Source organism: Pongo abelii, chromosome 4 (genome assembly GCF_028885655.2).
Source record: "Pongo abelii isolate AG06213 chromosome 4, NHGRI_mPonAbe1-v2.0_pri, whole genome shotgun sequence".
In the NCBI taxonomy this organism is placed as follows: Eukaryota; Metazoa; Chordata; class Mammalia; order Primates; family Hominidae; genus Pongo; species Pongo abelii.
Window position 1 is genome coordinate 6,760,131 of NC_071989.2, and position 21,827 is coordinate 6,781,957.

General features: G+C 45.7%; 1 protein-coding gene across 2 annotated transcripts in view; it reads left to right on the forward strand.

Annotated features, from left to right (window-relative positions):
* Positions 1 to 21,827, forward strand: part of TENT4A (terminal nucleotidyltransferase 4A) — a 43,511-nt gene that overhangs the window by 14,622 nt on the left and 7,062 nt on the right. For both annotated transcript variants that reach the window (XM_024247335.2, XM_054555395.1), the window contains exons 2-9: positions 9,399 to 9,522; positions 10,573 to 10,619; positions 11,622 to 11,742; positions 14,330 to 14,437; positions 15,595 to 15,723; positions 18,077 to 18,290; positions 20,311 to 20,437; positions 21,405 to 21,505. In XM_024247335.2, coding sequence (XP_024103103.2) covers positions 9,399 to 9,522; positions 10,573 to 10,619; positions 11,622 to 11,742; positions 14,330 to 14,437; positions 15,595 to 15,723; positions 18,077 to 18,290; positions 20,311 to 20,437; positions 21,405 to 21,505 — 971 coding nt within the window. The remainder of the gene's footprint in view (positions 1 to 9,398; positions 9,523 to 10,572; positions 10,620 to 11,621; positions 11,743 to 14,329; positions 14,438 to 15,594; positions 15,724 to 18,076; positions 18,291 to 20,310; positions 20,438 to 21,404; positions 21,506 to 21,827) is intronic.

Below are 21,827 nucleotides of genomic sequence, written 5' to 3' on the forward strand. Positions count from 1 at the left end.
CTGCAGCTGCTGCCTGGGGTCTCATGGCGCCTGTGAGGTGTAGGCAGGTGCTTTGCCTCTGAGCCTTCTGTAGAATGGGGTGACGGTGGTTTCATCAGACTCAGTGAAGCGTGTCATACAGTGAGTGCCTGGTCACAGCAGGCAGATGGTGAATGTCAGCTAATGAGTATTCATCACCAATGAATAGTAACAGTTTTTTCTACTAAGGCTATGTAATGTAGCCTCAGAATCCCACTCAGCACAGCCCCCTGGCAGCAGTGCCTTTGAGAGCTGGCATGATGGAGAGAGCCTGGTTGGCCTTACTAGTGTGGTTGGGGCACTTGAGAGAACACCTTCCTCACAAAGCTCATCTGGAGGTTTTTCAGGATTGTAGGATAGCTTTTTCAGGGGCCTTGCCTTTGGCAGGGCAGGGACGTGTACTGCTGCAGTCTGGGGTATGGGATAACTTTCTAAACCAGACCCAGAACTTTATGGCCGAAGGGGCCTTTTAGCCATGCGGGGCTAGGAGCTGACACAGGGTCAGCAGCATGAGGGCCTGTGGTGCTGGGCGGCAGAGCCCAGAGGGAGCCCCTGCTGGTGTGACTTTAGTGTAAAGGCTGGGGGATACCAGATTCTTACAGAAGACTTAAGACGGGCACAGTGATGTCTGCTCTTTGACCCTTGCAGTATGAATTAGTAAAACTGAAATTATTACATTTCCTTTATTAGGATTATAAAAGCAATGATGACTTATTGAAGAAAATTTGGAAAATACAGAAACTACCTATAAGTTTTCCATTGTTAACATTTGAGCATATTTCTTGTCACTTTTAATGGTGCTTTAAATATGTAGCAAATGTATCATTTTGTATTTAACAAAATGCTAGGTAAGCATTTCCTCCTGTCCTTAAAAAGCTCTTTTAAACAACTTTAAAATATTGTATAGATAGATGTACACAATTTTCTGAATAATTGGAGTTATATTTACATCTTTTCACTCTTTAGGAAAGGACTGGCCTATTTCTGTGTTGGGTTCCTTCGTGAGTGTGGCTTCCAGCTCAGTGGCTCAGACTTCAAGATGAAGACTGCGTCCTGGTTGTGTATGATCTTGGGCCAGTTACCATATGTCTAATGAATACTTAGTTTTGTCATCTATAAAATGAAAATAGTAATATTTGCCTCAAAGACTATTATTTGGGAGGATCTAGTGTGAATGTTAGTAAGGATATTGTGTAGTGTCCCAGGATATTAATGTTTTTAGCCTCTAGGCTCTTATTCTGTATTGTTGCCCTAAAAGATGATGCTCGCTTATCTTTCATCCAGTGTAAGGATATCTGGAAAGACAACAGAAAGTATAGCTCTTTTCATTTCAAAAGTGATCAGCTGCTTGAGCTAGCAAGCAAGGCTTGCGCTAGCTTCCAGGCGCAGTCACGCAGTTTCACAGCAGGTGCGGTTCCCTCGGAGCACCCAGAGCTGCCCTGCGGTAGTCAGCAGTTGTGCTGTGGCTGCACTGCCAGGCTGGGTGGCAGGTGGATCGGAGCCAGCAGACGTGGCTCAGGAAGTGCCTTCTTGGCCTCTCCTTAAATCTCTTTCAGAGTCTGTGGGCCCTTGATTGCACTGTGGGTTGTTTCAGACTCCAGTATTAGGAGACTGAACCCCTTGGTGGTTTTTTTTTTGGGCTGAGCTGGGTTGAGGACATGTTAGGCAGGTGGGGTGCCTCCCCTGGGTTTGCTTCAGGTGGTACCTGTGGTGTGGGGTGGTTCTGAGTAGTTCTGGCCCCACTGCTGGAGTATCTACCCACTCAGTTTGTGAGATGGCAGGGCTTCATCCTGGTCTGGTGCCTCATTTTCTTCTTTAGCAGTGGGCTTAGAACCAATGCAGATTCCCAAGTTAAGTACTTTTTCTGTAGCTTAATTATTACAAGCTTCTGGTACCTAAGCCCTTTCTTACTTTCTGTTCTGAGGGGAAGAGAAGATTTTGTTGTTTCTCCCCCCACCCTTCGAGTGGCCCCAGGACCTTTGCATGGCATTTGCAGCATTTGCAGTGTGCTTGGGTTTGCTTTACGAGGGTGAAAGTGTTGCACCTCCCAGCACCCACAAAGGCACCTCTGCTCACCCTCCGGTGAGGTTTTGACTGACCCTGGGACATCACCTGCTCCAGGATCCTACATGGCTCATCCCAGGAGAGATGTGGGAGGGAAGGGGAAAAAAGGCTTACATTTGCTGGGTGGAATTCGTGTAGATCTGAGTTCCGCATTGATTCCTAAGCTGCAGAGCCCTTCTGCCGTGGCTGTTTTGTGAATGTTAGTCGGTCTTAACCTTTTTAACCGAGTTAGCATTGGTTGTCTCAGGAGACTCACAGCTCCTGCTCCTCCTCCAGGGGAGTGCACCCTCCTCCTCTGTCGGTAGCTGTCAGGCGCCCCTTTCCTCTGCAGCAGACTCTCCTGGGTCCTTGCCTGGCCTTCCCCTTAAACGTGAGCCTGCAGCTTCATTCGTAGCCCCTGTGTAGAAAGGCACATCGATAGGTCCCTCCCTGCCCAGAGTGGGAGGAACTGAGGCAGGCAATAAAAGCAGCTGACTGGCAGCCCTAGAAACATGAAGGGTTTCATTTATAGTTTCAGTCCTTTTCCTTCTTTCGAGCCTTGATTTAAAAAAAAAAAAAAAAAAAAGCCTTGAAGGCCTGCTTCTGGGTTTTCTAATTTGTGCAGGTATTAGTTGCCTTGTAATGTAATCAAAAATAAATAAAAATGATTTATAATTAGCTCATTAACTGTATCAGTAAATGGATGCTTTAAAGAGGATCATTGATCCCTCAAAATAGAAGCAATGCAGACATTCCCTCATTATGCTTTACTTGTGATTTGCTTACAACCCACTCTTCCTAGTTAAAGTTAAACATTAATCCAGACCCTATCAGTGCGACGTAGTAGTGTCTGAATCAGTTGTTGTTTTGGTGTAATCGTATCAAAGCATGTTATAAAATCTACAAAATTGCAGTGGTTAACTCCAAATATTTTCACTAAGGTATTTTTTTGGGGGCAAAAATGCATAGTGAACATTGTGGAGCTGAAGTGAGGGAACTTCGATTTCTGAGAAACCACTGGTTTTAAGGGTTTTGAAGGAAGAGTTGGAGGAGGAGAGGGAGAGAATAAATTCACAGTTAATGAGTTTCCAGTATTTTCTGTCGCATTTTACGTTGTAATGGAAAAGACTGGGAACTGAACTCACATGCAGTTTGTAAAATCACTTTTTCCCTAGCATTCAGGATTGATGAGATTAACGGGGTGTTAAAGGTAAACTGAGGCACATAATTAACATGGACAGAACTGTAGACCTGAGTGTTGAGAGTTGTGAAATTTCAGTGAGTTGGGAAGACTGGAAGCACCTGTTCTTCAGAGTGCAGCTCCTCATATTCAGTGGGTTTAAGGTGCTGAAACTTTTTTTTTTTTTTTGAGATGGGGTCTTGCACTGTTGCCCAGACTGGAGTGCAGTGGTGCAATCACCACTCACTGTAGCTTCGAATCCTGGGCTGTCAGCCTATCCTCCCACATTAGCCTCCTGACTAGCTGGACTGCAGGCCTGGGCCAACACTCCTGGCTTGAAACTTCTTGTAACCAGATTGGAGGAAGAGGGCATGTTCATTTTTGTGACGTTTCCTTTCCCTTAAACATTGAATGAAATCTGACCTTGACCATCACTTTGCTTAAAAGAAGCTACTGGATTTAAAGTCTAGGAGAATGTCCTAGACAAGCAAGCCCATAGTATGTTCCTGTATGTTCCCCACCCAGAGACCTGCGTTATGAAGTGTTTGGTGTGCCTCTTCCAGCCCCACTGTTCTTTCTGTATAACACTGTAAAAGTGTTTTATTTTACATACGCTCTCCTGGCTTCAGGGCCATGACCTTTGCCTTTTTTGCCTTTTAGTTTCTTTGCCCTTTACCTACTGCAGTGCAGCTGCCTGTCCTTGGGTTGACTACAAAGAAGTCACCTTTGAACAATTTAGAAATTGTGCCTTTTGGGGAAGGCAGGGCAGAGCCTTGGGGCTGAGATGGGGGAGGAGCCAGCTCTGCCCTGGGAGGGATACAAAGCGCCCGCCTGGGTGAGGCAGTGGACGGGTGGGGTTGCTTCACCTCTTTGGCCCCAGCTTCAAAACCAGCCAGTCCTCCCTGGCTTTGGCTTTAATTCAAATTTGTACAAACTTGAAAACCAGTTAATCCCTTTAGCTCAGCTTCTAAAGCTGAAAATCATCCCCTAAATGGGTCACCTGTTGTCATCAATAGCTTTATTAGCTATGGAATAATATAGTTTTGTTCTCTAACCGTAGGATCCTTCTTTTGCTCTTAAAATAGCTCAGTAAGTTGGGTCTCATAAATACGTACAGCAAGCATATACCAGATACTAAAATACAAAAACATTGCTGATCTTGCTTTTTAGTACTAAAAGCAGAAAATCGGGAATATACTAAATTGAGAAGTCAGTCGTTACCTTTCGATGGGTTTGGACTCTTGCAAGGTAGTGATTGTAAACGAGAGTGATCTTTTGTTTTTCAATGAACTTTATTCTCTAATTTTTAGTAAAGCACACTAGGAAATAATGCTTCAGAATTCTGTTTTCGAGTAGTTTCCTGATTAAAATGAAAATTCGCTAAAAAAAAAAACTCTGCTGTCACCATTTCCTTTTTTCTTAAGATAACTAGGAAATGAATCATTCAGAGTTTGCTCCATGGCAATGGATCGGGAAGCTGCCCCTGCTCTGTGTGGGGCTGGAGCCTTGCTAACGTCCCAGGATTTCACTTCGCGGAGACAAGCATCAGAGGCTTGCTTCATTTATAGATCCTACTTCCTTTCTACACCACAGCCAACTCAAAATGGTGACAAAATCTAAGACGAGGCTAGAAGTCACCACGGAGCAGTTGGAAACTCTGCTCCTGGTTCTGGGGGCAGTGTTCCTGGCGTGGTGTCCTTTGGCCCCACCTCAGTTTGTCCGTTTAGCTCCTCAGCTGAGAATGAGATGTGTATCATATAGGAGTTTCCTGGGCCACTCACAGCCCCCAGCTGGAGAGTGCCAGCCTAATGTGTCAGGAGTAGAGGGTGAGGCCAGAGGGCTGTGTGCCAGCTCCTCCCTAAGAAGCCTCCAGGGAAAGCCCTCCCAGGCACTTACCAGGTCTCAGTGGCCGCCTGAGGCTGCAGGGGAGGATGGTCAGGCCGCCTCTTGGCTGGTGCTGCTTCCCGGCGTGCCGCCAGCCTTTGTCGAGGGGAATGATGGCATGCCTGGGGGGCAGCAGGGCCCCGGGGCTGCCTAGGGCTGTCACTGTGTCCTACTGGTTCTGAGATGCCACCTTTGTGATCCACTGTAGAGGGATTTATTCTATTATGGTCGATGCATAGAAATTTCTTCAATTTGGAGACTGAACACTAGTGAGCAGAACTGAAATTGAGCTTTAAAAGATATTGTTGACTGGTCTGTGGATAGGAGACTTTAGTGTGGTTTTTATGCAGACGTCCTACCAGCTGTAAATTCCCTGGAGGTTTGGTATGTGAGAACATAAGACTAAACTTATTTCTGTTTTGTTGAGGAGAAATGATTAAAACTTTTCATTGATGTACTTCTGTGGCAGACTTTTGGAGAATTGAACCAGTGGGCGTATTCAGTATTTGAAGTCATAGATGAGTAAAGGAGGTATGTTGTAGTTGGCGCTGGCGGCGTGGCCTGTGGTCAGCAGGGCTTATCTGTGAAGGTATGTGCACAGCTTCCTAAGGCAATGAAAAGTCCTGGCAGTGTTAGTATTGAATGAGATAATCCAAAAAATGTAAAAATGTTTACATTTTTAAAGAGATAATTGGCGATTTAAATGGTTTCTGCTAACAAATCAAATTATTCAGTGCAGAGGTAAAATATTTTCAGAATGTTAATTTTAGATGTCATCTTATAGAGAGTGTACATCAGCAATGACAAGGTCAGCAGAATATCTTAGCAAAACTTGATTGATTGATTCCATGCACCGGCAAGTGCTGTTCTGGGCACCGGAGATGGAGCCAGTGTGCCGTTGCGTCCGTCCACAGATGGCCTCCAGAGTCGTGCAGTTGCAGGGAGGCCGAGGGGCCAGGGAGGCCGCTGGGTGGGCACGGCTGGGCGGTGGCCTCACGTGGGTTTTGTTGGGCTGCTCTTACTGCGCACTTTTTCTCAGTTTGGTCAGTGTTCCGCCTCGCTGCCCGGCCCCCACCCCTCGCCCTCTGAGGGCCTCACAAAGAGCCAAGCAGAAGGCAGGCTGGGGGCTTTTCAGGCCGGCCCAGAGGATGTAATGATGATGGTTGGCACTGTCCCGTGGCCGCCACCAGTCTCACGCTCTGTCTCGTGGGCAGTCCTGGAGTCGTGCGGCACCTTGCTGGTCCCTGCTCTCCTTGAAGAAGGGCCAGTGGGGTGCTTCACCAGAGCCTTCTTGTCTGACTCCCTCATCCAAGAGGCATGGATGGCCGGGCCCCCGGCAGTTTCCATTCTGTTCTGAGAAGGCAAAACAAAATTATTCTTGGCTCTTATTATCTAATATTTGTTAAAGCAGTTGCTCACTTTTAGGTGCATTTTATTACAGATTTCAGACAGGTGTGGTTATTAGTGCATCTTATTGTTTAGACACAATGCCAAGGTCAGGAGGACAGTGTTCCCCTGAGCACCACTTCTGCTAGGAGCATGGGCAGGCCACGCCTCGCCATTTATCTCTCCTTATTTAGGGGAGGAATACCAGGCCACCCCCTCTTCTCCCTGTGCAAGGGAACAGACATTTGACAAAAACGGATGCTGTGTTACGCTGATTTTGTGTGTCTAAGGCAGACTGCAGCAGGTGTTATCTCCGTGCTTTTCCTTTCCTGGAGTGTTGAGCATGTCTTGATAGTAGGGGATGCCCCTGAGGGTGGTGAATGTGGCTGCACAGGTCGTGAAAGCTATTTGATGTTGCCGTTACTTCAGGTAGAACTTAAAGTTGACAGTACATTCTACTCTGCAGGTGGAAACGTGGAGTGCCATTTTGACAAATTGGAATGCCCTGTTTACAGTATGCTTTAATGAGTTAAATCTGGGGGATGTGGATAGAATTTTAGCATCCTAGCTTTGGCATTCTTCCATGACTTTGGGCCAATTATTTAATAATTCCAAGCCTGCATCTTTGTTAGAATCTCTCTAAATTTCTCTACTCCTGTTATTATCCTCAGAACAGGACTGTGAGGTGCAGAAGGCCACATGGTGTAGTGGTTTAGGTGGACAGACTTCCCAGTGCTGTTCTCATGGATAGCCTAGGACTGTCCCTAGCTCTCTGCAGTGACAGTGATAGTGACTGGTCAAGGTGAAGGGATCCACCCAGACGTTCTTCCTGATGGAGAGAGGCTGGCCTGTGGCTCTTCCCTGGGGTGGATGTTAACCTGCTAACGTGGCATATCTAGTCCTGCTTACATTACTAAGTGGTAGGAAATTTTAGGTAACACCTCAGACTTTAAAGTGGCCTACTGAGCTGGTAGGAAAGTATGTAGTTGGTGCTCAGTAATTGTTGAAAAGATAGAAGCTTTACTTCAAAGCTCTTGTAGTTTGATCAGTTTGGAAAAAATATTTTAATGTTGGGATCTGTTAACAGCTGGACTGGTGGCTGTCTGAATTGGGACCATGCTTGGGGTGAGGTTTTTTTCTTACTTTTTTTTTTTTTTTTTTTTGGTGAGACGGAGTCTTGCTCTGTCGCCTAGGCTGGAGTACAGTGGTGCAATCTCAGCCCACTGCAGCCTCTGCCTCCCAGGTTCAAGCGATTCTCCTGCCTCGGTTTTCCGAGTAGCTGGGACTACAAGCATGTGCCACCACGCCTGGCTATTTTTTTTTTATATTTTTAGCAGAGACAGGGTTTCACCATTTTAGTCTGGATGGTCTTGATCTCCTGAACTTGTGATCCGCCCACCTCAGCCTCCCAAAGTGCTGGGATTACAGGCGTGAGCCACTGCATCTGGCCACATATTTTTTTAAATTAAATGTGATAGATAAAATTAGGCTCCAGGCATGGCCTGATTTGCAGGTGCTTCATAAGCAAGCGTGCCCAGCATTTATTTGCTGCTACTGGAGTCTCGTGTGTGCTTGTAGCCTAGCCTTAAACCCTCTGTGGACGGCTTGGAATGCTTACTCCAAATGACTCTTTTGGCGGGGTGGGAAGTGGCAATACTTTAGGTGAGAGACCGTTGAAATTAACCTTACACAAGAGCCAAAAACTGTAGGCTGATGTGGGGCCACTCACCTTTGGACTCACCCCTGGCAGGTCCTGTAAGAGGTGCTACTTGCTTCCACTTTGCCAGCTGTTCGTTGGCCCTGTTTTGTCTTCTGCTGTATGAAACTTAGAATGGAAACAGGCGAGTTTGATTTGTTATAATTCCTAGGAGTCATAGAATGGAAGCAGGTGAGTTTGATTTGTTATAATTCCTAGGACTGGATAATTTGCCTTCCCCTCGCTCCATCTTTAATTAATCCCTTAAAGGAAAAGAGGACGACAGCACTTTTCCTGCAGTCATCTGTGTAGGCCTCAGCCTTAACTCATGACATAGGCTGGTGGCACTGGCCACAGGGCTGACCTCAGCTCTTGGAGCCCATGGGGTGACAGGAGATCAGCACCTTTGAGGTGGCGGCATGAGGCGTCTTCCAGGCCTTGCTCCTGGTGCTTGAAAACACTGCTTTAGAGCTTTGTTAAGAGAGAGAGGCCCTACTTACTGCTGTCCCACAGGCATTTGGGTTTTGACCTCCTTGTTGGCCTCTTAAGGAGAGAATACTTGAGTATTGAATTAGATCAGCTTTTCTGCCTCCAGGGACCCTGTTTCTCTCTGCTGAGACTGTGGCAGATGAAACCAGGATTTAGTAGATGGTCACCAGGTAGCTTGGGCAGACCTGGGCCGCCGGGCCCCTGAGGACTCATATATCTTTTTCCTGTTCGCATGTTCCTTCCCCACACCTTGGCCCATTCTCAGTCCCTCCCATGCTCCTTAGCGTGAGGCACTCAGGGAGGTGCCGATGGGGCCTTGGGGCATGTGCTGGAGCTGGTTCCCACCCTCAGAACTGTGCCTGACTGTGCCACGTTCACTGGAAAGCTGCTTTCACATTTCCGTGGAATTCTCTCATTTTTTCAATATAAAGTCACTGAGATGATTTTTTTGGATAAGTCTTTAAAGGCCAGTTGTACATTTATTGATACTTGGTATTGACAAAATTCACTTGTTTAGTGTTGCTAAGTCATACTGTGTAAGTTTGTTGAGCACAGAGTTTTCATTTTATACTCTCAGAGGAGAAATGAAACTGAATTTCGTGGCCAGAAATATGTTTGAGTGTCATCCTGATGTAAGAACAGAACAGAAAGTGTGGTGACGTTTCATTGTAACTCTAGTATGTTTTCTCTTTTGTCCATTAGACTACATGAGGAAATAATTGACTTTTATAACTTCATGTCCCCTTGTCCTGAAGAAGCAGCTATGAGAAGAGAGGTGGTGAAACGGATCGAAACTGTGGTGAAAGACCTTTGGCCGACGGCTGATGTGAGTATGTTCTTTGGAGTTCTGTGTTGCACGTCACGTGCAAGTAAATTTAAATACGCTGTGATGATGATGTGTCGGCTAGATCCACACAGACCTTTTCTCGTTGGCCCGAGGCAGCAGTTCTCCAAGTGTGCTTTGAGAAGGCCTGCGTCGCCTGGAATGCATGGCCCCTGGCCCACCTGCACCTGCTGCCTTAGACACCTGTGGTGGCCGCACATCTTTGTGACGCTGGCGCACACTCAAGTGCGAGGACCATCGGCTGAGGGATTTGTTGGGTTTTTTTTTTTTTGGAAGGGGGAGAATGGTGTGATTGTTTCTCTTAAGTTCACCTTAAAATTTAGAAATTTCACCCTGTCACCCACCCCTGCTTCTCCACCACCACACATGGTAGCATATAATGTGTTCATTTTTGTAAAACTTGGAAGTGTTCCCTCATCACACACCACTCTAGCAGTGAAGGAACAAGTGTTTTTTGACATGTGGAGTGGGGCCTTCTGGAATGCTTGGTGCAGGCAGCGTGAAGCCTGCCCCGGCCAGCTCTATTCAGCAGCCTTCCCTACTGCTGGCTGGGCTCAGTGGACCAGCAGGGCTGGCCGTGCCCCAGCTCTGAGGGGCATGTGTGCTCTTGGTGGGCGGTGGGCAAGGGAGACCCAGTTTTCTGCGCCTCTTTTAAAATGATACATATTTTTGGCTTTAAACTTCAGAGCCCTAGGACAAAGCCCTGCCCCAGTGCCTTAGCTGTGGGTTTAAGAAGAGGTTGAAGGGTTTGAAGCTAGCTCTGAAAAGTCCTCAGCTTTGAAGGGTTATAGGGTGAGGACAAAACTTGTTTCACCTCTTAATTTTGAGTTTTTAAACATTCCTTTTTGGGGCATGTCTTTAACTTAAAGGGAATTTTCTGGTTGATTGTTACACGGTCCCCTCCATCAGTTTCCAAGGTAGTTTTATTTTTTACCCAAGGGTATAGTGAGGGCTTTCTTTTAGTAAGAAATAATGGTAGTGTGACTGCTTGGTTTGTGGTATACATTTTAAGGCAACTACTCTTTCTTTCAGGTACAGATATTTGGCAGCTTTAGTACAGGTCTTTATCTTCCAACTAGGTGAGTACCAGACTGCATGGCATGGGCTAGTGGGGGGCTGGGATGGTGTCCATGCAATATTAAGGGCTACAAATAGATTCTTTGTAATTGAATCTAAGGCGAGAAATGCCAGCTAAAGGAAAAGACTGTGGTTACAGAGGAAATTGGCAGAAAGATTTAATTTAGTGTTATGATGAATTCATTGCTTTGCATTTTGCTTCTCACACTTAATTTGTTGGGGTGCAAAAATGCTTCATGCTGGAAACATGAAGAAGACAGGTGGGAGGACTGTGGGAAGTAAACGCAATAGAAAACATTCTGCTGATATTTTAGGACATGTGTTTGAAAAATTGATCTTATGTTTTGATGAAGATTCAAGCAAAAATTCTCTTTAAATAGTATTTTCTAAGTATTTTTACCCGATAGGAAAATGTCAAACAAGTTTGCATTCTAAAATACAAACTAGTATTTTCTCATTAAGGATTCTTGATAGCCAAATACATTTCCTGTGCACTGTCTGATTAAAAGTTTACCTTCTATTAACCCACTGCTAGTTAGCATTTGGTGGCTGAAGAGGCTATAATCTCAGGATTTGGGGGTTGACGTTAGCAGGGTCAGTGGGTAATTGAACAGGTTTGGGTATCCAGGAATCTCTGGGTCCGCAGAAGTGATCCAGTGTAGGCAGTGCCGGAGTAGGTGCTGGGAGAGCGGGGCCTCAGCCTAGTTTGGAGGCAGGCATTTTCATCTGAATCCCCTCACATACCTAGTGCTGTTGGGAGAATCATTTAACCTTCTTGCTTTCCATCTTATGCTACAAATACGGAAGTCTTCCCTTGAGTTCAGCGAGGACTTGCTGTAGTTCATGAACTGCATTTCACCTCCTTAGGGGCCATAGGCTAGTGGGATTGTGTCTTGGCCTTTGGGGGAGACACAGGCACATGTGCCATGGTGCTTATCCTCCCCACACGAGTGTGTGGGCTGTGGCGAGGGGAGCAGCGGCTGACGTGCGTTTTCTTCTGTCAGCGACATAGACCTGGTGGTCTTCGGGAAATGGGAGCGCCCTCCTTTACAGCTGCTGGAGCAAGCCCTGCGGAAGCACAACGTGGCTGAGCCGTGTTCCATCAAAGTCCTTGACAAGGCTACGGTGAGTGCCTGGCTTTGGCCCCTCTGACTGGGCAGGAGCCTTGTCACATCCCAGGTGGTCACAGGTTACGCCTGTGTCACGAGCTTGTGGTATTTTACACAGTTATTGGCTATAGTTTTGAAGATTAATCTGCTTCTGGTATAGACGTATGTTTTATGTTTTTGTTTTACAGTCATGATCACCAGCTGAGAACATGTGTAGTGACAGTCTGAACTTTTGGGATTTGTGAGCCCATTAAACTGTTCTTGGAATGAAAATATATGATTGTGTCTACTTATGTTAGGATGAATAGGAAAGGAGAGTCATCTGAAACTGGACACTGACATTCGGGTGCTGCCCATTATGGAGAGTGTGGCTCAATGATTAAACCATGGTTTTTATGATTACCATTTGCTATGTTCTATTAAAGAGGAACAACTTAGCTGTTCCTTTCATTGTTCCAAAAAATATACATATATGAAAAGCCTCTTATCTTTGGGGGAAGTTTGAAGATGAGACTGTTTCTGGTTGTGTACTTGTTAAGGTTTATGTCAGTTCAAGATTGTAAGCCCCCCAGGGACTATGAGGTACTTGCCTGTTGTAAGACAGTTCTTAGCTCACCTGTGCGACCGGCTAGCATTTCATTTTTAAATTTGTGTGTCAACTTGTGTGTGATTCACATCCTTATAGTGTTTAGCAGAGTGTAAGTTAAGGCAGGAGCTTCCTCCTGCCTGTGTGGTGATAGGGGAGGGGGCATTCACATGTTTCTCATTGTCAGGTGCTTTTGATTGAGGCTGGGGGCAAGTTTTAAAACATGATATATGCACTGAAAAGTGCACATGTACCAGGTGCACCAGTTGGTGAGAGTTAACGAAGTGCACATGCTCATGTCACAGTCATGTGGACCAGAGCGAGCAGGCAGCACCAGAGGATCCCTCCAGGCCCAGGTTCCAGAAGGGGCTGTTGGCTCTTCTCATTAGCACGAGACAAGCCCTGGCCGGCCACTTTCTCAAATGCTTACGGGCCTTATTGCACTTAGCTCTCCCAGCCACTCTCATCAGCAGATGCTGTTGCTGTTCACATTTTACAGGTGAGGAAACTGAGGTGCGGAGAGGTGAGGTCATTAGCCCAAGGTGGGTCAGCGGCGTAGCCCAGGCCGCTGTTGTCTGCTGCTCCTCTGTGTGTGCCAAGGGGCAGCGGGGAGGTGGGTGGGAATCCTGACCAGGCGACCACCTTTGGAGTAGAGGAACTAAGGCGCGGCTGTCCTGAGGACACACAGTAGGTTGAGCAGTTACAGTAACTGCTTAGTCCCAGTGACCTCGTTACTGTCGCATATTGGCTACTAAGTATCTTTTCCTCTGGAGCCTGCCACTGCTCCTTTCCGGGGAGCACCGTGCAGCCGGCCAGTCATGGGCACCAGAGCCCCAGGGCGAGGGCTGAGTTTAAGGTGAAATCTTGTCTATTTGGAACAACAACCCAAAACTGTGTTACAGTGTTAACTCCTCACCTCCAGGATTTGGGGTTCCTGCCTTGAGTGAGTGTGTACAAGAGTAGGGCAGGAGAGTGCCAGGAGTGATTGTGGGGAGGAGTCCATGAGATGGAAAGGAAGCTGCTTCCTGAACTGTGGGTGTCAGGGAGGCATAGCCATTGAGTGTTGGCTTCTTCCAAAGCGGTTTCTGATGAATTCTGTGGGAAAGTATTTTGGTTCTGTGCCTTCTTAAGAACATACTGGCCTCAGGGCTTACCCTGCCTGGTGGTCGCAGTGGTGTCCAGGTGACACTGTCCCCACTGGCCTGTCCTCACATGCTGAGTCCTTGGTTGTTTGCCCTCAAGTGTAGATATTAAAGCCCCGAATAGGTGTGTACTGAATGCACTGTCCCTATGTTGCCTGTCACTGGCATTTAAACTTTTTGTTAGACCCTGATTGTTTTGGTTAAAGGAATTCCTTTTTTATCAAGGCTGAAGGAAACAAAACATTGCCTTTTCTTCTGGAAGAACGCAGTTTTACTGGTGGGGTGGAGGGTGGGGCATGAGTGTGGTCTGGACAGTTGCTCAGGCAGATTTTGAGTGCCATTCGGTGACAGTTCTTGTTGGTGAGAATATTTCTAAAATAGCCTTTTATTTGCTGAATTTTTTAGGGGAAAAATGTTTTTAGTAAAGTTGTCTTGAAGGGTGAAAACCCAAAGTGAGAAACAATATCAGTATAACATACAATTTAAAAAATGGCTTCGAAATTACATTAAATGATTTCAAAAATTCTGCCAAATAGAAGTCAGGGGCCAAGCACCTCTCTCCATCCCAGCACATAGGGTGGGCGTGGCAGAGACTAACTCCTGTTCCCTGTTGGCTCCCTCCCCTCACTTCTCTTTGATGCTTGGTCACCTCCGGTGCTGATCCAGGGGCTGGGCAGAACGTGGGTCGTGCTGTGAGGGGCTGGGGCCTGAGAGTCGTCCTGGGTTCAGGGACTACGGATGCTGACAGTGTTCTCTGACCCCCTTTCATTACTAAGAAAAAACACCAAACCTCTGTACAGCTTTGGCAGCATTTTGATGCCTGGCTGTGGAGAGTCCTGCATGTTAAAGCAGTTTTTAAAATGAAATCTTTACAGGTACCAATAATAAAGCTCACAGATCAGGAGACTGAAGTGAAAGTTGACATCAGCTTTAACATGGAGACGGGCGTCCGGGCAGCGGAGTTCATCAAGAATTACATGAAGGTACTGCGCTTGGTGACCCAGCGTGGCGAGAGTGCAGGACTGGAGTGCTTGTGCTTGGTGGCATCCTACGATGTTTACAGCTGTCAGCTGCACACGGGAGTCTTTCGTAACACAGACTACACTTACAGTATTTCTCCTACAATATTATTTCTAGAGATACTTTGAAATTACATAGCTGTTTTTAAAATTTGCTTTTCCTGAGTAACCATTTTATAAAGTTAACGATTATTTTAGAGAGCTTTGTTAAAATGTTCTTTCTAGTTATTACAAAGAGACTTTGCTTCTAGCTCAGCGTGCCTCAGTCGCAGGTTTTACCCAGGTGGAAGTTGGTAAATCATGAGGTGCCTTAAATACACTCAATTTGGGTGGTCTCAGTGCCTGAGGATGAGCAGAGAGACTTGGTTGCGCTGACATATTTGGGACTCTGACCATGTGCCTGGTCTTAAACGGGTGGTCATGACCTCCTGTTACAGTAGAGGCCGTGCAGTCCTTAGCAGGGGCAGACCCACCCCCGGGTGGTCATGACCTCCTGTTACTGTAGAGACTGTGCAGTCCTTAGCAGGGGCAAATCCTGTTACAGTAGAGGCCGTTGCAATCCTTAGGGGCAAATCCACCCCTGCAGTCTGGTCCCGTCTTGTTCCATTTTCAAGGGCCTTGCCCTTCAGGTTCCCCCTTCCCCCTTGTCATCTGGTCTGAAGGAGCATGTCTGCCCCCAGCGCAACATGAACAGCAGCAGCCAGGCTTTCCCTCCCTCCCGCCATCTCCTGCCGCTCTGCCTTCCTTGCCACCCTCACTCTGCTCTCCTGCTCCAGGGGCCCCCACTGTCCTCATGGCCTGTGTAGCAAGCACATAAATACTCCAGCGAACGCGCCGGTCTCTCCCTGAGTTCCTTTGTGCCTGTGGACTCTTCATGGTGGGGGTGCACCCCTGCTGAGTTGTAACTGAGGGAGAGCTCCACAGTCTCGATTTTCACAAGCCCCTCGGGAAATTAATTCTTAGCGTTCCCCAACCAAAGTTTGAGACTTACTGGCTGAGAGCCTTCAGATGGGCGAGAGGATCGAGGAAACTTCCCTTTCTGTCTTGTGTGATTTGCTATGTGAAATCTCTTTGAAAGTATGGTAACTACTCAGTAAATCTTTTTCTTTTGGAATTTACAGAAATATTCATTGCTGCCTTACTTGATTTTAGTATTGAAACAGTTCCTTCTGCAGAGGGACCTGAATGAAGTTTTTACAGGTGGAATTAGCTCATACAGCCTAATTTTAATGGCCATTAGCTTTCTACAGGTACGTATGCTTTCTTGAGACCGTTTCTGTTGAGACATGTGTAAGAGTAGACTCTCCCAACCAGTTGTCTGGTGGGTCCCAGCAGCCTTTGCTCTCCTTTTACTGTATTGTTTCAATTTGGTAGAGGCTGATTTCTGATTCTTACAATCAAACCCTCTTGATCAATGCACCTTTCTGGATGCTCCTTTGTAGCTCATTTTGTACTGGGTGTAACTGTTAGTGCAGGGGTGCCCATCTGGTTCTGTGAGTACAGTGCACATCAGTCCAAGCTCAGGGAATTCTCTGTATTCAGAAATGTCCATTTCATGGTAAACAATAAACATTTCTTGGTGCTTGTCTGTGATTTATATTGAAAAAAATATGTCTCAGAATAAAGTTGAGTACCACATATGAGAAAAGGATTTATAAGAGAGCTTTCTCAGACTGATGAAACATCATTATTTTGTCTTAAATTATATGTGGTCCTTATTTTGTTGAGTAACATGGAAAATCTATCAATAGAAAACCTACGAGTTTTGAAAAGTATTGTTAAATGCTGTGATGTATTGATAAACTGTAATTATACTTTTTAAACATGTAAAATTATCTCTAATTGAAACTGATTATTCCGTTTATATTTTCTTGAGTGAAGAATTCTGTTCTTTACAAAATCTTGCCTATATAATTTAGCTGCACGACTGTATTTCTCCATGTTTACCCTTAATTTTGTCTTTGTGATTGTGCTGAGATTACCAAATCTGTCCATGATTTGGTAATGTTCTCACTGTCATGAATGCTGTGATAGTAGAATCACTGGGTAACCACCTGTGATGATCGCAGCTTCCTTGGTCTGTCTCTGCAAAGATGCTTTAAAAGTAGTGAAAATGGAATTCCATGTCTGTTTCCTTACAGTTCTAGTCACACTGTCCTGTCTTCACTTTCCCCTCTGAGATGTGGCCGTTATATATAGCCTTTTTTCCATAGTTTTTGGACATTATTTTGAATTAAACATGGGCCTCTGTTCTTTACTGATATACTCCTGACTTGCACTATTTTCATGGCCTTGTAGTAAAAACAGCTACTTAATACTTTGATCATGCGCGTGCCATGTGCCAGGCCTGGGTCCAGGGCTTCCTGCCACCCCCTCAGGGGGTCCTTTCAGTGATCCTGTGACCCCACAGGAGGCCACCATAGCATGGGTGGGATATCCTGTGTTCACTGCCACATCCCTGTGCCTTGTCCAGTGCCTAGAGCTTGTCCTGCCTCAGCGGTGTGACTAAGTGAGGGGAGGAGGCCCACCCTGGCACCGGCCAGGCTCTTGGATATGTGATTTTGGCTAAAAGACAAGGAATAAGAAAGGGAATAAAGATGAGGCCAGAATTGGAATCCTCCTCTTGCGTGGTGGAAATATGCAGAGAACTCCGGGATTCTTCTGAACCCTAAAAACATTTGTGTGCTTTCGAGCTGCAGCTCCTCCTGCACTCTGTGTTATAAATAGTTTCAAGCACCGTGCTTCTCTGAGGGCTTTCTCTCATGTGCACTTGTCCACCCCTTTCGAGTTGGCACTGTCCGATAGAATTCTGAGATGGTGATGGCCACTTCTGCATGGTCCGGCAAGGGGCTGGGCACCACACCTGGCTACTGAGTATTGCAGCGTGGCTGGTGAGAGCAACAAGCTGGATTTTTAATAAATTTGTTTTAATTCATTTAAATAGACATGTGGGCAATGCAGGTCTGGACAGCTGAGAATAGTGACCCTCAGGTGTGGTGGACAGTGGTTTACTTCCGAACAAGCCCAGTGCCTGCCTTTGAAGATGATATGGCACTGAACTGAGAATGGTGCTCATCTGTGTGACAAGCAGGATGGAAGCTTGCTATAAATATTGTGATATAATACTAATGACCTATACACAGCTAAAATCAAGCCTTTCACTTTCTGGTTTTATGTGATACTGCCATACTTTTCAGTCTAATACTGACCCCTGTTGGTTGTGCTTCAGCATAACGAAATTAGGATGATGAGAATCTGAAATTATATCTACCATCCAGGTGACTTAAGTTATGCAGAATATAGTCAACTTATTTGCCAATATTTGCTTAATCAGATATCTGTGTTTGCAGGAAGTTTGCTGTATGGATTACCAATTTCAAAAATTAAACGACACTAAAATTCAGATTAGTACATTGTATTGCTTTTGAACACTCCTCATTGAAGAGGCTGCTGTTCAGGCTTCCTTGTGGTGCTGGTGAGTGAGCGAGTGCCACTCACTGGTATTGCCTTGAAGAGGCTGCTGGACAGCAGACTTCGTCGCATGCTATTTTCTTTAGAACATGCCATGAATCCATACAAATTGTGGGTGCATTGCTTTTACAGTTGCATCCAAGAATTGATGCCCGGAGAGCTGATGAAAACCTTGGAATGCTTCTTGTAGAATTTTTTGAACTCTATGGGAGAAATTTTAATTACTTGAAAACCGGTATTAGAATCAAAGAAGGAGGTGCCTATATCGCCAAAGAGGAGATCATGAAAGCCATGACCAGCGGGTACAGACCGTCGATGCTGTGCATTGAGGACCCCCTGCTGCCAGGTAAGGGCGCCCTGATCTCCACTGCTGGGAGCTAGGCCAGCCTCGGGGGCGTGCTGGTGACGGGGGCTGTGTTGGGGCTCTGAGAGCCCTGGGCAGTTCATTTGCTCTTGATGCAGGTTTCTCTTACACTAACCAGTTAATAATCACACTTTGAGAAATCATTGTTTAATGCTTCTAATTAACTTTTGTCTTTCCAAATGTTTACATTCTATAATAAAGCAGAATTAAGGAAAATCTTTTTTTCTGATTATTGAAGTATAACATATCCACCCTAAACCATTTGTTTCCCAGAAGTCTGTAATGTAGAAAAACCATGGATGCCATAATCCCCTTTTATTTGGACATGTATTTCTCCACTTTTTCCCTATATGGATATTAATGTTTATTATTGTTATCTTGTTGAACACATCCCACAACGCAAACACGTTTGTCACTTGGCTTTTGACTTAACACTTACCCTCGACCCTTTCCTATGTGTGTGGGTTGTGTTTTGTCGTGAGGGTTGCCGCATTGAAGAGTCTAAGGCTGGGCTAGAGGTTTCCTGGTTTTATTCCCATTGGCGTATTCAAGGGTACTTAGGTCCTCATTCCTTTGGTGACCGCCTTTTAAAATCTTTGCCAATCTGATAAAACCGTGTGTTACGCTTTTAAATTTACATTTCTTTAATGAATAACACATTGTTATGAATTCCACAAATATTGATTGAGCGTCTGTTAAGTGAGATGCCATTCTTACTGTTGGTGATAAAATCGTTGACGGACAGGTGACAGAACAGGTGGTGGAGAGCCCAGCTCCAGGCGCATGGCCCTGGGCCTTCTCCTCTGTGTGGCTCTGTGTGCTGTCTGCCTGGTCGCTGGCTGCCCTCCCCTGCTGTGTGCAAGGCCTGTGTGTGTTGGGGAAGCCTTTCTCGTCACACATGTCATACTTTTTCCAATTTGTTTTTTGCATTTGTATTTTTTTATTCAGCTCCTATACATTTAAAAAAACACCTCAGATTTAATGGTTATTTTTGTTTTACGGCTTCTGGGATGTGAGCTTTATTTATTTCCTAAAGATCATCTCAAGGAAAACACATTGGCTGATGTGTTTTGTTGTTGTTTGTAGATGGCGTGATTTATGCAGGCTCTTGAGTGGTTTTCTTGGTAGCACGGTGTGGCAGTGTATCATCCATCTTTTTGTCTGTTGGATCAGTCACATTGGAGACATTGGCATTGTTTTCAAGTGTCTGCTGAAATGTACTCAAAAAACAAAGACCCACATAATCGTTGAGTTATAATATAAATGTAGAAAAGATAAAATTCCAGTACTTAGAATATATGTCCTTTAAAAGAAATCCACACTTAACCTGATTGTGAAGAATGAGTTGTATGTAAATTAAAATTCGAAACTGTGCTTTTCTTATGAAAATTAAGCTTCTCCTGACTGGCTTCCTTGGTGACTTCTGTGACAGATTCCTTTGATTTGCTGTCCCAGTTTTCCACACATGAGAATTCACATTCCGTTCTAAAGGATTTACTTCCTGTAGGTTCCATTAGTGTTGACTGAGTTGTGATGCACTTGGGGTGAGCTGCCCTTCTACTTGCCCTGTTGGGGCATTGTGAGGCCTCCTGATTGTCAGATCAGCGATCACAGTGGGTCGGTGCTGCTGGTCTGCACAATGATAGTCTTTGGCTTCCTCATGTTTCTGCCACCTGGAGAGGTGGCTTTTTGTGGGCTGTCACTCTGTCTGTGAATGGCAGCTGCCTCCATGAGGTGGGCCATGAGCACATGGGCACTGATGATGCAGACCACTCCTCTTGACACTCACAGACCGTGCCCTGTGCATGGTGATTGACAGGGCCTTTGCCAGTGCCAAGTGCCATGCGTGCCCATTGTGTTCGCCTATCTGGGCTTTGCTGGTAGGGTCTGGAAGAGTTTCAGTGGTGAGGGTCTGCTTCAGAGTCACTTTTATGAGAAGATCTGAAACATGTGGACAATGGTGTGCATGTGGGGAGAGTCTGACATAGCCTTTTTGCCGCAGGGAATGACGTTGGCCGGAGCTCCTATGGCGCCATGCAGGTGAAGCAGGTCTTCGACTATGCCTACATAGTGCTCAGCCATGCCGTGTCGCCGCTGGCCAGGTCCTATCCAAACAGAGACGCCGAAAGGTAATGGGTTGTGTGTCTGCGTATGGGCTCAGCGTGCCTGTGGGATGGTAGTTAACCCCTTTCCTGTGTCATGTACCTCCATGAAATTTATGAAGGGATGTTCTGCCGTGTTTCAGTAGAATCTAGATATGTTGGTGAAGGAAGGCCTTCTAGGAATGTGGGATGGCTGTGTGGGATTCATCCATGGTTGACAGTTGAAAATTTCTTTCTTGGAGATTTGACATTTTCTTCAGGGTCTTTTGTTTTGGGGAGGTGATTTCTGGCTTTTAAAATTCAGTCCCTACCATCTTCTCTTATGTACACTCGTCCCTTGTTCTACATTTTGGGGCATTTTTACAGTCCCGAAATGTTGTCAGAAGTATTTACTTCTCACCCAGATCATGCTGTGGTGACGGAAGTGGTGGTATTTGAAGGGGTGGGAGATGAGATAGGAATGGGAAGGAAGAGTAACGTGGTCGTCAAGAGTGGAATTCCAAACAGTTTGATAGATCTGTTCCATGGTGGATGATGGAATAAACAGGTTTCACGGCCTGGCTCAGCAGCTGCTGCTGGTGCTGGTGGTGCTGGAGCTCTGTGTGTTCCTGAGCCGCTGTCTGCTCGGTGTTTTCAGGCGGAGCTCTGGGCCCCGTGTAGGGCACTCGTCTCGGTACCGTCTCCATTCTCGCCCGTGCAGTGGGAAGGGAAATGTCAGCACTGTGTGATCATCGTGGGTGGGAAGGCCCCGCTCCCTTACTTGGAGCTGCATTTCACAGTGGTCTTTTGTAGGCAGATGTACTGCGATCCCAGGGTATGCTTGAGCTGAATCATTAGAAGTCATAGATACTTGTCAACGTATTTTAGCTCCTTTTCTACTGTCCTTCACCTAGCGAGATGATCTGTTAGGGGTATAAGATAGCTGCTCGAGAGGGGTTCTCAGCTCCCTGATACCTGTTGTACTCTGTTGATCTCCAACAATGTCCCTTTGCAGTACTTTAGGAAGAATCATCAAAGTAACTCAGGAGGTGATTGACTACCGGAGGTGGATCAAAGAGAAGTGGGGCAGCAAAGCGCACCTGTCGCCGGGCATGGGTGAGAGATTAATTCATTTGTGTTCATCCTAACCACTGGCTGGCGTGTTCATGCAGGAGTGTCTCTATTCCTCTGTGGTAAATTGGTCAAATTAAGAAAATCACTGATTTTTCTGATGAGCATTAATTAAGAAGACAATAAGATCTAGAGCAGCACTGTCCAGTAGAAACAATATAATGCATGCCACACATAGAATTTCAAAGTTTCTAGGGCTGTGTCAAATGTGAAAAGAAACAGGTGAAATAATTTTGATAGATTTTATTCAACTCAAGTCAAAATATTAACATTTCAACATGTAATCAACATAAAAATAATTGAGATA